At 36.7% G+C, this 17082-nt stretch overlaps 3 protein-coding genes across 4 annotated transcripts; 1 reads left to right on the forward strand and 2 right to left on the reverse strand.

Annotated features, from left to right (window-relative positions):
* Window positions 1–574: 574 nt before the first annotated feature.
* Window positions 575–5075, reverse strand: LOC106303447. The gene is made up of 4 exons (XM_013739712.1): window positions 4873–5075; window positions 4704–4809; window positions 4412–4632; window positions 575–3113 (listed from the first exon to the last, which is right to left on the reverse strand). The coding sequence occupies exons 1-4, from the start codon at window positions 5073–5075 to the stop codon at window positions 575–577; spliced, it is 3069 nt and encodes a 1022-aa protein (XP_013595166.1).
* A 4989-nt stretch (window positions 5076–10064) lies between these two features.
* On the reverse strand, window positions 10065–12653 carry LOC106303779 (lariat debranching enzyme-like). 2 transcript variants are annotated; one of them, XM_013740096.1, is made up of 10 exons: window positions 12505–12653; window positions 12001–12135; window positions 11750–11907; window positions 11557–11678; window positions 11291–11484; window positions 11033–11215; window positions 10829–10947; window positions 10608–10744; window positions 10381–10500; window positions 10065–10283 (listed from the first exon to the last, which is right to left on the reverse strand). In XM_013740096.1, the coding sequence occupies exons 2-10, from the start codon at window positions 12121–12123 to the stop codon at window positions 10192–10194; spliced, it is 1248 nt and encodes a 415-aa protein (XP_013595550.1). In that variant the 5' UTR covers window positions 12124–12135; window positions 12505–12653; the 3' UTR covers window positions 10065–10191. The 2 variants fall into 2 exon arrangements, with proteins under 2 accessions (XP_013595550.1, XP_013595549.1); XM_013740095.1 differs by having other exon boundaries at window positions 10065–10301.
* A 344-nt stretch (window positions 12654–12997) lies between these two features.
* On the forward strand, window positions 12998–15857 carry LOC106301258 (monogalactosyldiacylglycerol synthase 1, chloroplastic). Its single transcript, XM_013737618.1, has 8 exons — window positions 12998–13619; window positions 14086–14258; window positions 14348–14509; window positions 14606–14747; window positions 14828–15052; window positions 15131–15193; window positions 15335–15409; window positions 15492–15857. The coding sequence occupies exons 1-8, from the start codon at window positions 13098–13100 to the stop codon at window positions 15726–15728; spliced, it is 1599 nt and encodes a 532-aa protein (XP_013593072.1). The 5' UTR covers window positions 12998–13097; the 3' UTR covers window positions 15729–15857.
* The last annotated feature ends 1225 nt before the right edge of the window (window positions 15858–17082 follow it).

A 17082-nucleotide genomic window follows, 5' to 3' on the forward strand; every position in this document is an offset into this window, starting at 1 on the left:
CACAAGGGACTAGCTGTAATTTCACAAAGTTTTTAGGTCAGTTTTGCATTTGATTCAAGTTTGGGTATAGGTTTGTATTTAAAATCAAGTTGTGAGTCATATTTGGCAAATTCTCCAAAACAAAAACATTATCTAAACATAATTAGAAGCTTTCAGAAAATGTTTTTATATTGGATGAGATGGTCCTTTGGACTATTTTTCCCCTTTTTTTTATCAGCAATTGGTATTCTAGTAGGTTGACACCTTTTAAATTTCATAAAAACCTAATGTTCAAGTATATATTTAATTATTTAACAATTAAAAATACATTTGAGTGAAAATACAGGCTAAGTAATTGACGATGAACAGTTCTTTTACAAACGTAAACTTTGTTCTCAATTTATTTTAAATAAAATGATATCCTCCAAGTGTTAAAAAAAATGATATCCTCCAATTATTTTCGAAAGCCAAGATGGTAAACTAGCTAATTAACAATAAAAAATTAGCTAGCAAATCATTCTGTGTTGCGTATCTGGTTTTAGGCTTTTAGCTATTCTTTTTTTTTTTTGACATCAAAGTAAATATTATTAAAAACTCAAACTGGTTCGTTTAGGCCTGCTGCATGAGCGAGCCCTTGATGAACCAAAGTGTTTACATTCTCAAATCTCAAAGCACGTGATCGTCCTCCCTTAGCTAAGGAGTCCGCACGGAAGTTTAAAGAACGAGATATATAAGATAACTCAAATTTTTGAAGGCATGTAGCAGTAGCTTTTATGTCTTCTATTTCATTCGCCATTGAAGGCCATTCCTCCTCTTTTAGGATGATGTTGACCAGCTGCTGACAGTCAGATTCAAATCTTACTCGATGGAATCCGCGGTTCGTGACCTCTTTCATAGCCCAGCTTAGGCTCTCCGCTTCGGCGTGAAGTGGTGCTTGTGCGCGAGTGCAGCACCTCTGTCCTTCTAAGATAATCTCCTCATTTGCAAATAACACAAAGCCTAGCCCCATCCATTCTTCTTTAGCCGACCAGGATCCATCCACTTGACAGGTCCAGATGTCTGCCGAAGACGTTCCCGTAGGTTGGTTTGTTTGCGTCATCGTTGTCACATCTGAGTCCTCCAGAGGTTCTCCCAGCTGAGCTATTTTCCATGCTATGGCTTCCTGAGTAGCTAGCTGGAGTGTATCGACCGGTGATATGTCTTTGCCGTTAAAACACTTATCATTTCTCGCCTTCCATATATACCATACTAGCCAAGGGAACATCGAGAAGGACTCGGACAGGCTAGAGTTTATGGACGCTTGTTGAAGAAGATAGTCGAAATTCACAAACAAAGATGAGCACGGGAAAAGCCCCGGAGGTGAAGGGATATCAGACAGTGCCCAGCATTGTAGAGCTGGTGGACATTCAAAGAGAATGTGGTTGATGTTTTCCACTGCTGATCCGCATCGCTGACATGTTGTGTCTGTACCGCAGTGTCTTTCTACGAGCTTACTTGCAGAAGCTACAAAGCCCGATAAAGCTAGCCAGAGAAAGTGCTTTATCTTCCTCGCAGTCTTCAGTTTCCATACCTTCGTCTTTAGAGCCCGTATACTTGGTTCGGAAACCTGGATATCACTCTGGTTTCTCCTCTGTGCCACTGCAACTTCGTATCCAGTTTTCACAGTATAGTTCCCCGATAACGTATGCTTCCAGACATAGCCGTCATGACGTCCTGTCTTGCTTATTTTTAAGTCAAGGATCAATGGAATATCTACTGCATCTATCACCTCAGAGATGAAGGCCTCATCCCACTGCTTCGTTTCAAAATCTATAAGGTGATGCACTCTTAGGTCCGGATCATAGTCCAGCTGAGCTGGGCGTGCCGGTCTAGCCGGAGATCCTGGGATCCAGACGTCCTCCCATACCTTTGTCCTCGCTCCCGTTCCAATTGTTCTGCATAGGTTTCCTTCAAGCACATGCTTAGCCGCCATCAAACTGCGCCAGCCGTAGGATGGGTTATGAGCTTTCCCTGTTCTCAAAGGGTTCGAGTGCCGGTAATACCGTCCTTTGAGGACGCGCGCTAGGAGAGAGTTAGGATACACAAGGAGTCGCCATACCTGCTTTGCTAACAGTGCAAGGTTGAAATCTCGAAAATCTCTGAAGCCAAGACCCCCTTCATCTATTGGAACACATATTTTATCCCAAGCCACCCAATGGAGGCCTCTATTATTTTCTTTTGTGCTCCACCAGAATCTCGCCACAGCAGCGGATAGTTTTTTACAAATCCCTTGAGGTACAAGGTAGCATGACATCACGTAGGTCGGTGTAGCTTGTGCTACGGACTTTATTTGCACCTCTTTCCCTCCTCGTGAAAGTAGTTTACCCGACCAGTTGTTGATGTTTCCATTCATCCTCTCTTGAACAAATGAAAAGACTTGATTCTTTGAGCCACATATCTTTTCGGGCATCCCAAGATACATCCCCATTCCTCCTTCTCTTGTTATTCCAAGTGATCTTTTCAGACCTTGTTTAGAGGACGCTACGACCTTAGAACCGAACAGAACTGAAGATTTTGATTTGTTCAGTTGTTGTCCTGAGGCTTTACCGTAGACGTCAATGATTCGCATCAGTTCCTCACATTGAGGTTGATCTGCTCGACAGAAGAACAGACTATCATCCGCGAATAAGAGATGGGAGATTGGGGGATTCTCTCTTGCGATTTTAATACCCGTAATCGCCTTAGAGGATTCTGCATGTTTTATATGTGATATAAGAACTTCCGTGCAGAGAATAAAAAGGAAAGGGGATAGCGGGTCGCCTTGGCGCAAACCCCGCGATGGCATGATATGACCTTTTGCCTCCCCGTTGATAAGAACCTGATAGGAGACTGAGGATATACACTTCATTATCAGTCCTACCCAGTGATGGTCGAATCCAAACTTCAGCAGCAGGGCCTCCATGAATCTCCATTCCACTCGATCATAAGCTTTACTCATATCTGTCTTGACTGCTATGAATTTTTCTTTACAGCTCGGATTGGTTCGAAGAGCATGAAACATTTCTTGCGCCACCAGTATGTTATCGGTTATCAGTCTCTTAGCCACAAAGGCTGATTGAGTCTCGGAAATCAATTCCGGAAGAATTCTCTTTAATCTGGACGAGAGAATTTTAGAGATAATCTTGTATCCAACATTACACAAGCTGATCGGTCGGAACTCTGTGTGTCAAATAGTTAGCAGATATGTTAAGACGTGTCACATTATGTACTGTTGTGAGTTAATTATAGCAAAAGGAATAGATTCTGTTTTTGACATTTTGACACCCGCTCATTCGATGCACCGAGTAGCCGCGTCCGTCTACTAAAGAAAGTTCCAAACAGTTATCTTCCATTAAGATTTTCTTTCATTTATTGCTTTAGTTTTACGTTTATATATTTTCGTACGTTATACTTTTCTTTCAAGTTTCAACTTTGTACGACTTAATCAGAGTTTTGGATAGCTATGTAATTTATATGCAAAAACGCTTTGGATGTATGAATGCTGTCACTTTTAAAAAGTTTTACTTGTATCAAAAATCAAAGTAGGTATTTAACAAAACGTAAGGAGTTACTCTTACCCTAGTAGTTTTTGTGCCAACAACAAATGATATGTACATATTAGAATATCCTAGTAGGTTTATGATCCAAAGCCAATACTATGATGCAAAGCCAATACCCGTATCTTCGGATCAGCAACAACATAATGCTCTAATAACCTATCGCCAAATGCACGAGTAACAGCAAGAACTTCTCCCAGTAAAACATAACAACTTAAGACTATGGTTCTACACTGGCCTCAAAGAAAAAAAAGAAAAAAAACCTACACTGGCCTCTTTAGAGCACCTTACCATGTAAAACATAAGCAAACGTGATAAATACTAATAACTAGCCAGTAATTTGGATGGTTTACACATATCATAACAACATAAGATTGTGGTTCTCATGTATCAAACCGAGTCTTACTAAATATCCAATTTACCACAACTGTTCCTAATCCTTCTTCTGATGATCTATTTAACCTCTGATTAAAAAAGATACACTTTGGTTATATCTCATCTCGTCCACAAGTTTCATAATGAGCATAACCGTCCTACATAATGATATAAGTGATGTATAATTCTGCACATGCTAGGAACTCAATGGAGACACAATGTAGTATACCATCAGATAAATACATATAGTTATAATCCATATAAAGATTATTATTATTCTAAATTGTTATATTGTGCTACAAAATATGAAGCAACCAAATTTTATTCAAATAAAAAATTGAACAAGAATAAAGAGAATACCACATTTCATTCTTGCTCATGGTTCCAAGGACACAACTTCCTCACAGACATTGATCAACTCCTCAACGGTCCCATAATAATGCTCCTCTTCCTCTTCTTCTCCCTCACCAAGAAGATTTTACCTTTGGAGTTTCTCTTCCTCGTGCAGCTGTTTCCACTTGTTTATCCACATCTCCCATTCTTCTTCCATCACTCTCCTCTTCTCCATCTCTTGCCTGCTTAACAAATCCAAGACTTCTTTGTCTTCTTCCTCGTACCTCTCCACGTATGGCCGCAGATTTTTTTTCACCTCTTTTTCCTTTTGCTCCGACAACAAAGACGGTGGTCTTGGACGCAAAGCAAACTGAAAACCAAAACAGAGTGACTTGTTTCTCTTCCTTGCATTGCAAGCAATAATAGTTTTCTGAATTGTACCTGAAAGACAAGTTCCTTGAGTGTTCGGTAAAGCAGCTTCCCATACAAGGACCAAATGTAAAACCCATCCTCCATCACCGCTGATGCCACTACAGTTACAACGTACCTGAAAAAAAAATTAAAAACAGAGAAACAGAGTTATATCTGAAGGAGTGATGTTAAGGTATACCTTCCAGTTGGATCCCACTTGATATGGGCCATGAAGTTTTCAACGGTTGCCATAGTCATAAGCATATCCACAATGTAAAACTCAAGCTTGCCATTTAACCCATCAGCTATGATCATGTGTTTGCCAGTGGGAGACCAGAAGAGGGCATTGGCCTGCTTGGCCTTAAGAGTAACTAGCTTTAAAACTCTTCCAGGGGTCCGCATTGAGTAGAAACTGACATCTGGTCTCGGTAAGTTACCGTGGATCACGGCGAATCTGTGACCTTTTGGCTCCAAGCGAACTCAATGATCTTATCATTCTTCTTGTCAAGCTCAAGAACTTCTACCGGAATATCCTTTTCTTTAACTCGAAAGATCTCAAACCCTAAATCTATGCTCTTCTTTGATTTCGATCCCTATCGATCCACCTTGCAGCAAGATAGTCTCCAACCGTGTAGTAACTATAGGCCTGTTCGTTTCGAGAACACTGCGTCAAGTACCAGCGATCAAAAAATGCAAAAGAATTTTAATGACAGCTCAACAACCAATCAAAATAGAGAGTTAGAAGATGCAAATTTTTGCCGCTAACGACACATCGCCGTTTGTGCAGGAGACGCTGTAAAAAAGCAACGAGAATAAAAATATAGAGAAGACAAACAGAAAGAGTCGCCGGCGGCAACTGTATAGCAACAAACCATTAAAAAATTTCGCATCTGTTTGTTAATTTTGGTCGCTGCCTCTGACGCTGGCGTCAGAGAAATGAACAGGGCCTATGTGACTTGTTTTCTCATGCAACTAGGCAGATGCGTTGAAAGCATGTCGACACCTCAAACTTTTCGTTAGATCAAACGTATTATATCAGATTAGACACGTCTCTAGTTTAACCTTATTGTTGTTCACCATGTCGATTACCTCATATGATTAGTTCCTCAAAATTAAATTTCAATGTGGAATCTAGTATTAAAAAATGTAGATTGTTGTTAAACTATAGATTGTTCAGAGGAATGTAATTTACCATATAAGCAAATTGGCAACACAAAACCAAAATCATTGTGTACTTAAACAAAATTTTGTTGATATATAAAATATATGAAATTTATATAGAGAAAAAATTATGAATATAAATAGTTAATAATTCACTTTTTTTTTAAAGTCACAAGTAAAATATATGTGTATCAAAATTTCATGCTCAAATTTTGGTCAATTCAATCATTCTCACACAAAAAAAAATAGCCAGCCCAGAATCTAATGCTGAGACCAAATTGCAGAATTATAACAATGTTAAAACTTAAATTGAAACAATTTCTGTGGTAACCTATATATACAACAGAACATCAATTAAAAAACAAATAAAAATCAGATTATACATTAGCAAAGAACAATCTCAAATACACATCTTGAAACCTATATTATCAAAGAACATTGTCAAATATATATTAGCGAAACAACTTGAAGATTCTTCGACACTGTTCTTTCCTAATCTATGATCATTCATCATTTATGTTTTATTTATTTAATGATTGTCATTATGTATTTGAACAATATTATGTTGATATATAAAATAAATTGAATTCCAAATAGAGAGAATATACGAATAGAAATAGTTAACTATCACTTTTCTTTTACATCACAAATAAAACTTATAATGATAAAGCAAAATGTAGACATCGTGGAAGCAAGTCGGCACTTCAAACATTTCACGAGGTTGAGCGTAATCATAACAGATGAGACACGTCTCAAACTCGATCCCACTTTAACATCTGTTGCTCTATTTTGTTGTCCCTCTCCGACTTGCATTAATAAGACGAGGACAAGGAAGAGTAGGTTGAGAACAAGGTCGTTTTCTCTCGTCATCGTCAGAACTTGCAGAGAAAGAAAGAAAGGTTGTGGTCTATATGGTAATGCTATTTTGTTGCAGAGATGGTTTGAGAAGTCTTATATTATATTGTTCAATGTATCGAATCTAATGGAATGAACTTGTTTCCTTAATATTCTGATATTTTAGTAAACGATTAAGGTCAACTGTTGTCAAGGAAGAAACCTCGTCCAATGCAAATTTAAACAATAGGGAACAAGTTGTCTCTCACTTAAATCACATTCTTTCAAAGGAGAAGAGACAAGAAGTCTTGCTTTCGTTTATCACATGCATAACTCACATGAATGTCCCAGACAGTCTGGATAACATTATTTTTGGCATTTCTGGTGTAGAAACGATGATGAGGATGGTTTCTCTCCCTTCTGTGTGCTCAAACTAATGCTAAAGTATAAATAGTGGATTCATATTATTTTCTTAGTATAATATCATTCGCACTTATACTATTTAACTCTTGCACATCACTAAAAAACTGGAAAGATAAAGTCCGATAATGGCTGCTGTTATCTAATTTAGAGACATTAATTAAATTACTCCGTTCTTTATTAGTCACAGATTGTTTCAACCTTGACCTTAGAACAAAACGTAAGAACAGGAACACTGTCTTCCCAAACCAACTCTCTCATTCTGCTTCTTGATACCGTTGATATTCATGGATGTTGCTGGAAGAATCTGCACAAGATTTAGAAACCAACCAAAGAATAAAGACAAAAAAAACAGAGGAAAAAGAGTAAAACCTAAACAAAGATCTTACTTACATACAAGTTTGGAGGTTCTGAAATTGTAACGTGTGCGAGAGATTATGGAAAAGAAATACAATTTTTATGAAGAAGAGAGAAAATATGGAACATAACGAATTTGCGTCTTATGCATCTTTACATAATCTTCTGTCCTTAATTACACAATTAATATTTCAAGCGTTTGTAGTCGTCGTAATTTAGAAATAAAAAAACCGTAACACAAAGGGAAAACACAAGAGCTAATAATTGAGGTTTGGGCCTGGGCTTCATTATGATTTGATTGGCAGGAAAAATCTGACAAAACCTAGGGTGTCTTCTTTCTTTCATTTCTCCTGTTGTCAGATCAGATAGCCGTCTAGGTAACTGTAACTGTAAGCTGAAGTGATTCAGAGGAATGTAATTTACCATATAAGCAAATTGGCAACACAAAACCAAAATCATTGTGTACTTAAACAAAATTTTGTTGATATATAAAATATATGAAATTTATATAGAGAAAAAGTTATGAATATAAATAGTTAATAATTCTTCTTCTTTTTAAGTCACAAGTAAAATATATGTGTATCAAAATTTCATGCTCAAATTTTGGTCAATTCAATCATTCTCACAAATCACAAAAAAAAATAGCCAGCCCAGAACCTAATGCCGAGACCAAATTGCAGAATTATAACAATGTCAAAACTTAAATTGAAACAATTTCTGTGGTAACCTATATATACAACAGAACATCAATTGAAAAACAAATAAAAATCAGATTATACATTAGCAAAGAGCAATCTCAAATACACGTTTTGAAACATATATTAGCAAAGAACATTGTCAAATATATATTAGCGAAACAACTTGAAGATTCTTTGACACTGTTCTTTCCTAATCTATGATCATTCATTATTTATGTTTTATTTATTTAATGATTGTCATTATGTATTTGAACAATATTATGTTGATATATAAAATAAATTGAATTCCAAATAGATAGAGAATATATGAATAGAAATAGTTAAATATCACTTTTCTTTTACATCACAAATAAAACTTATAATGATAAAGCAAAATGTAGACACCGTGGAATCAAGTCGACACTTCAAACATTTCACGAGGTTGAGTGTAATCATAACAGATGGGACACGTCTCCAACTCGATCCCATATTCAATCAATCTTGTTTGGGAGACAATAACATTTTGTCAAGCCTAAAGACATTGGTGATATCCCTGCGCATAGGCAATGCTTGAAAAGACAAGAACTGACTTTGAATAAGAGTCACTTCCTTGACAAGTTTTGCTACCGTTGAGTCTTCTGATTCAGCTTTGGTGTGTTACCTTCACAGAAAAATATGAGCCGTTAAACTTCTTTTCTGTCATTCTAATACACATTCTGAAGAAGAACAAGAGATCATATGTATTTCAAGATATGTGACAAAATTCCAAGATATTTGACTTTGTCACGGTAGAGAGTGTAGTGACCCTTCTCAATTAAAGATCTAAAGCCCATTCCAACACATTAATAACAATATTCTAATTTTTATGATATGCTTTAATTCAATCCAAACTGGTTGAACCCATTCAAATCATATTGATTTATAATCTAAAAAATTTCCAACTCATTTTCCAATCCGATTTTAATTTCAAATTAGATAACAAATATTTCCTACATAATTCAATTTTTAAATTAAGAATAAAATAAATCAAAATTTTAATACATTAATGTATTTAATTAATTCATTAAATTTATTTTTATTTATTTGATGATTGTCACTATGTATTTATATAATATTATATTGATATATGAATTAATTTTATAAAATAGATAAAAATATGAATAAAATAGTATTGATTCACTTTTGAACATCACAAATAAAACTTGTTTTGATAAATCAACATGTAATGGGAAAACCTCATTTTTAGTCTCCAAATCTTTTTCCCCACTAACATGGTGTGCAATCTTTCTTGGCTTCAATTATCTCTTCTATTTCATCAATATTATCAATATGGACTTTGTCACTATCATACGTTTGAAAATCTGCAATATCACAACCAAACATGTTTTCTTTTTCAACCAAACATGTTTGATTGTGTGATAAATTGAACTAAGCATTTTTATCATTGGTACTTGATGCAGTTTCATTACAACGCATATATGAGTGAAATGAACACTTTCACTAAAATATACTCGTTCCGTTCCACAAATCCTTCCGTTCCACAAAGATAGACTTTTTAATATTTTCACATATTAAGAAAACATATTAAACTACCATAATAAATGTATCGTTTTCTGTAATTTTCAAATTTCAATAACTTTTAACCAATATTAATTCAATAAAATCAATTAATTTTTTTAAATTTACAATTTTTTAATAGAAAACACAAAAAAATACTTCTTTGTGAAACAATTTTTTTTTCTAAAAAATCTATCATTAAGGAACGGAGAGAGTATATATCAAGAAACCAGAAGCATAGATCTCGGTTCCTTAACATTGTTCTTTGTTAATCTATAATTATTTAATATTTTTGCTTTATTTATTTAATTATTATCATTATGAATTTGAATAATATTATGTTGATATATACAAAAATGAATTCATTTTTTCGAACAAAAATGAATTCTAAGTAGACAAAGAAATGTGAACAGAATAGTTCACTTTGTTTTTACATCATAAATAAAAGTTATACTAATAAAACAAAATGTAGGATCACAAAATCACTATATTTTCTGATCACAAAATCACTACTAGTGTGGTATGTTATCTCCTTCCACTTCTGGTATATCTTCGATTTCATCAATATCATCAATAGGGATTTCTTCACTATAAGTTTGAAACTCTGCAATACACATGGCATCTGTCATCAGGTAATTTGATGCAGTTCCATTACAAGGTAGATAGAAAAAGTAAATGAATATGCAATACACAATCATTACCTGTTCCAACAGGTGAAGCAGGGATGGCGGTTCTTTCACCTGTTACCGGTGATGAATCAAGCAGATATGGAAGACCAAGAAGCTCTAACAAAGACACTGTCTGAGGATTCTGCGGGATCTCTACACAATTCCACAAGATAAAACATGATGTTAAACAATTATATGTATATCTAACCGGCTATGAGACAACTTTAAATAATCATCTGTATCAAGTGCATTTAACTTACCAGGTATGGGATCAAAGATACGTTGTGAAGGGTTATATGCAGGCACCGTCTTTACCATCTCAAAAGGTTTAAATTGCCTTTCCTCTAGCTTCTTCCTCACCCACTCTCGGCTCTCTTGTATATCCATTGCAGCAGAGCTATTACCACAACACGGGAGTAGAAAAAAAAATGAATGAGAGACATATAAACATATCTTTAGTAGCTTGCTAAAGATACTATACCTGAAACTCGCTGGTCTCTGTGTTAGCGGGAAAACAGAATTGAACTCTCGTGTTATTGCTAGCCACTCTTCATCGTATAAGACTTCAAAGGGTCCAGGCTCTGATTCTATATCAATGATCTAATGAACATTCAAAGAAGTTATAAGAGAACCTTTTGCTTGAAAAGAACAAAGCAAAAGGTGGACACATGAGAGAAGAAAGAACCTGTAGAAACTTTTTCCCTGGACCGCATTTATCCAAGGCAAGAAACTTTGTCACCGAGCCATCGTTCCCGTGTTGAACGGCAGCAGCGAATTTGCAGTGTAGGTGAGCTGAGAACCAATACCGAGGCTTCAGTTTCTCTAGCAGCTGAGCCGCTGGTTTGCTTCCAAGCGTTTTCGCCTCGATCTGGTTCAATTCAGTTCCAATCATCTCAGAACCAAAATGAAACAAAGAGTAGAAACATTATCACTAAAAGTTTACCTCTTCCTGGAAGAAGGGTTTTTGCTGAATAAGTGTTCTTGCGTCACCGTAATCAGTGATTCCAACAGGCCAGTCGTGTGAGAGGAATATATCAAGCGGCTCTTCAAGTTGCATCAACTTATGGACATCGTACTCACGAACATGATAGACTGATTTGATTGTGCTTTGGTTATATGGTGGCCGCTCATAGTGTCCTACTCAAAAAACGAGTGAGTTCACTTAAGAGATCAAAAGCTGGACTAAACAAGAAAAAAAAGTGAACAAACCTGAACGGTAATCTCGCCCCTTGTAAATACCAGAAAGGCCTCCGATTCGCAGATTACCGAACTTGACAACCCCTGCATAGCCTAGAAAGTAGATGTTGGTGGCAGCCCAACCTCCATAATACCTACAGCAAGCAACAACCATTAAGAACGCATTTTGAAGCCTTTTGTAGTTACTAATCAATAGAAAACTTACAGCTCCCACAAGTAGTTGGAAGCCTCGTGATTCCCACCGATGAAAATAGTGGGAACGGGGGCGACTTCTTGGCCGGAGTAGTACTTCCAGAAGGACTTCATCTCTCTGTATTTTATAGGTACGCTAAGGCTATCCATGTCTTTCTCATTTCTCACAGCCTAGACACAGTTTTTTTTTTTCAACACTAATAAAACAGAAATCGAATAAAAAATTTCTTTGGAAAAAAAACAGATAATGCTCATAGAGTTTACCTGGAAATCGCCGCAGCAGAGGAGGAGATCGACTTTAGTGTTGTGAATCTGTTCGTGGTGTTGGATTGTCTTGTACACATTGTCGAGGTCTCCATGCATACACCCTTCAATAGCTATCTTCATCTCTCTATCCTCCTGAGTTTAGAAACAGCAAAGAGAACAGTTAGCAAACACCATTAACACCAAACCCAACATGGGAGCAGACACCAGAAACACAAGAATTGGATAATAAACAGAGCATCACCAAATAGAAGACAGTTACAGAACAGACCGCATCAACTAAAAATCGTGTCTTTTTGTGTCACAAAGCAATATTTACAGCAATCAATCAAACATGAAGTGAAACGACAACAGTGGATGGTCTTGATTCTTAGCTCGTTATAAGAAATAAACAGACTCGTCAAAGTTTAACACTTTATCAGCATTAACATAATTTACAATTAGTAGTGCAGAAAAAAAAAACACGAGCAAAGCGCTTAGAAACTCAGATCAAACATTCAATACCTGGATAAAGCCGAGAGGAGCAGTAAGGCAGACGAATTGAGTATGAGCAGAGGAGACGCTGGGATTTAGCTAGGGTTTGTTTCCGACAATCAAATATCGGAACTCGAGGAGGAAGAAGAAGAGACTTGAAACGATGTCGTTTCCGAATAAGTTCAATTAATTCGGTTAAGTCCGGATAAGTTCAATTAATTCGGTTTGATGGATAATATAATGCATGTGAAAGGCATGCGTCGCCCACCTTTTAAGTTTTCCACACGACGAGTGCCTTTCCCTTCTTCTTTGATAATAATGCTTTTACAAAATGAACTACATTTTTGGTTATTACGGCGACCGTCCATTTTATGGTACAGAGAATATAATTATTTTCGAAAGTATTTAAATGTGACACGATCACGATATTTACATTTGGCATAAAATTAGCTGATTGGTCAGTTGAATGCTGGTAGAATTTGCCAATAGAATATTCGGATAAGCTTTCGGTTTAGCCAAAAAAAAAAAACAGAGTCCTTTGCTTGTATGTACAAAAAGAACAAAACACTCCATAAAAAAATCGTATCTTTCCATCGCTGCAATCTCTCTCTAATCTATCGAAAATGCAAAACCCTTCAACGGCAACAACCCATGAATCAGCATCCTCCGCCTTTGGCTTCCTCACACGTCTCACCGGTTTAGCCTCCCTAAACCGGTCTCCTTCTTCGAACCCAGATGGGTTTGCTCTCTCAACCTCCAATGCATTGTTCTTCAACGGTACACGGACTTTAACCCCCCGGAGAGCAACGCGAAAGGCCCTAGCTTCACTGAGCTTGAACGCTAAGAGCAGTGCAGGCTCGAGTCTCCGTAGGTTTATAAGTGAATTCAATAGCTTTATTAGGTTTCACTGCGATAAGGTTGTTCCCGAGAGCTTCGCCTCCGTTGGGGTTTCGAGAGATGAGAGTGGGGTTGGGGTGAATGAGACCGATGGGGTTTTGGGGGAGGAGGGTTTGCCGTTGAGTGGTGTGGAAGCTGATGGGCCCAAGAAAGTTTTGATTTTGATGAGTGATACTGGTGGTGGTCACAGAGCTTCCGCTGAAGCCATTAAAGCTGCTTTCAATCATGAGTTTGGGGATGAGTACCAGGTTCGTCTTTGAAAAGTTTTGATTTTTGATGAGTGGTGTTTTGGCTGAGTTTCACTGTGAGTTTCTTACAACTTTTCATAACGAACTGTGTATCTGTTTAGCATCTCAAACAATGAGGACACATAATTTCAGACAAGTTTATAGTTGTTTGGTTCGTGTAAGAAGATGACTTTATGAGTTTAACACTGTATTACATTCACTTAGTTGCTTTAGAATGCCTCAGCTAAGTGTGTGAAACTGTGTATCTGTTTAGCATCAATGAGTATACATTGCTGCAGAAACGTTTATAGATGTTTGGATTGTGTAAGAAGATAACTTAGAGTTTGACATTGTGTTGTAGCCACTTGGTTGCTTTAGAATGTCTCAGCTGAATAAATTTAGATTTGTGTCTTGGAATGATTGAGTAGGTCATGGAATGTGGATTGTTTATTGATTTAGTTCAGTACATTTAAGAGTGTTTGCGCAGGTGTTTATTACGGATTTGTGGACGGATCACACACCCTGGCCATTCAACCAGCTTCCCAGGAGCTATAATTTCTTGGTGAAACATGGGACTCTTTGGAAAATGACTTACTATGGTACAGCTCCACGCGTTATTCACCAGTCAAATTTTGCAGCAACTTCAACTTTTATCGCCAGGTGAGGCTCCTAGGTCTATGGTTTGGTTACTCCTCCAACTAAATAATTTCTCTGTCACTCTCAAAACGTAATTTCACATGTACATACAGGGAAATTGCACAAGGGTTGATGAAATATCAACCAGACATTATTATCAGTGTTCATCCGTTGATGCAACACGTCCCACTTCGTGTCCTTAGATCAAAGGGGCTGCTTGATAAAATCGTCTTCACGACCGTTATTACAGACTTGAGCACTTGCCATCCCACATGGTTAAGTTTTATAAGTCAAATCGTTCATGCTTTAGAGATTCTATTTCACTTTTGTAAGAAAAAAAAGTTTACATGATCCTTGTCTTCGATGTTTAGGTTTCATAAGCTTGTGACAAGATGTTATTGCCCGTCAACAGAAGTGGTGAAAAGGGCACAGAAGGCCGGACTTAAGACATCACAAATCAAAGTCTATGGCCTTCCTGTTCGACCTTCCTTTGTGAAACCAGTTCGCCCAAAGGTTGGTTTTTTAGAAAGTTCTCTTTCTTTGTCTGTTTCAAACATATCCAAGTTCAATGGTATATATTTGATACACTACAGGTTGATTTGAGAAGGGAACTAGGGATGGATGACAATCTTCCAGCCGTTTTGTTAATGGGAGGAGGTGAAGGAATGGGTCCTATAGAGGCAACAGCAAGAGCTCTTGGAGATGCTTTGTATGACGAGAGTCTTGGTGAAGCAGTTGGTCAGGTTCTTATAATATGTGGACGGAACAAGAAACTGCAAACCAGATTAAGCTCCTTAGATTGGAAAATACCAGTCCAGGTTGCCCTTAAAAACCAAATCAAAACATTCTTAGCCATTTAATGCAAGTCACTGAAATGGTTTTCTTCTCTGTCACAGGTTAAGGGGTTTATAACAAAGATGGAGGAATGCATGGGTGCCTGTGACTGCATCATTACAAAGGTAACCCAAACATAACCAAACCCTGGAACCATATAAGGTGTCTATAGTTGATTTAGTTTCAACATTGTGTACTCAACCACAACAAGTGACGTTAGACTAACTGTTTCTTATTTTTGGTGGTGGTGGCTTTCTCTTGTGCAGGCTGGTCCAGGCACTATAGCTGAAGCTATGATAAGAGGGCTACCGATAATCTTAAATGGTTACATTGCTGGTCAAGTGAGTTCAACTTTTAAAAACATCCCTCCTTTTATATCTGGTTCAGGTTTTTGAACTTTTGTGGTTATGAATGTGAGTGCAGGAGGCAGGGAATGTGCCGTACGTGGTGGAGAACGGATGTGGGGAATTTTCAAAATCACCAATAGAGATATCAAAGATTGTAGCGGAATGGTTTGAACCGCGGTCGAGACAGTTGGAGATAATGTCGCAGAATGCATTGAGGCTGGCTAGACCTGAAGCGGTGTTCAAGATTGTGCAAGACATGCACGAGCTTGTTCGGCAGAGGAACCGTCTTCCTCAGCTCTCTTGCACTGCGTAACATATATTGTAGTAACTCTATTCATTCAAACAATATCTTATTTTGGTTATAGACAAGAGTGTAACGATACCATACCATAATATTTTTTGTTGCCCTTAATTAATGCAAATGCTTAAGGCCGATTAATCACTTATGAAACTCATTGATATAGTGTTCATAACTGCAAACCGAACTAACCTTGTTAACCGAACTGGAATAAACCAAATTTCGTGCAAAACGAACTAACCATTCTGACCCTACCCGCATGCCTAGTTTTAACCTTCTTCTCATTACTGTATCGGCCGTTCACCGAGGTTTATTGAGTGGGCCCCTGTTATCAACGTCTCTTACTTCTCTGGTTTAGTAGCAGAGATGTTGTACTAAACATCTTTCTCAATTATATGTGAATTCATGTGTTAAGGTTAAGGCAAGAAGAGTAGTGGCAGAAGATGTTGTAATGTACTAATGCAGGGATTGCTAGAACGTCGTTCTTGCGCTATGCGAACCTTGAAATTGTGTCAAGATTACATCTCCTTGAACTCAATTTGCCCATTTTCAGTTGTTCCCTATGTACATTATAGGGTTGGGTTTAGGAGACAAAAGAGACAACACTGAGAGGACTCGTGGCTGTCAAAAAGTCTAAAAATATAGATAGAAGCTTACACTTCTCTCTTGTCATTTGGTCTCTCTTCTCATGGTTTTTCAAGTCTTGTAAGTGTCTCAAAGTCAGAGCCAGGCTTGGGCAGAGTCTCACGAAGCATCCGTGTAGGGCCCCCACCACCTAATGGGGCCCCCATTTCTAATTTTTCCCTTTGTAGATATGTAATGTTAATATATCCCCTAGAATATATTTGCGAAGTGATTTTGCCACATGTCCTTTATATAATCAATTTCACAAAACAAATATGACATGACTACTGAAACTGATGATATGTCTTATATCTTAATATGATATGGACAATTGCATTTAATGGTAATTTATATTTTTGGTAAACTTTTTAAAATATGGTAATAACTCATATATTACATTTTATGTCAATTTCTATTTTTGGAAAAAAATTTAGAATATGGGAATAACTCATAAATCATCATTAAAATAAATATATTCAAATATGACATTATAAATTTTGAAATATAATTTAATTATATATTTTTCAATTATACAATTTTATTACTAAAATTTTCAAAAATGTACACAATTTTTTTAGAAAATTATAAAAATTTAATCGTAAAATCATTACTTATATATCTACAAATTTTATAAATATTGTTTAATTTTAATTTTTGGTAATTATGCAACTTTTACAAATTTATTTAATATATTTAATTAAAATAAATAGATAGAAAAATCTATCTAAGATTATAATTTCAAATA

The sequence above is a fragment of the Brassica oleracea genome, chromosome C7, assembly GCF_000695525.1.
Source record: "Brassica oleracea var. oleracea cultivar TO1000 chromosome C7, BOL, whole genome shotgun sequence".
In the NCBI taxonomy this organism is placed as follows: domain Eukaryota; kingdom Viridiplantae; phylum Streptophyta; class Magnoliopsida; order Brassicales; family Brassicaceae; genus Brassica; species Brassica oleracea.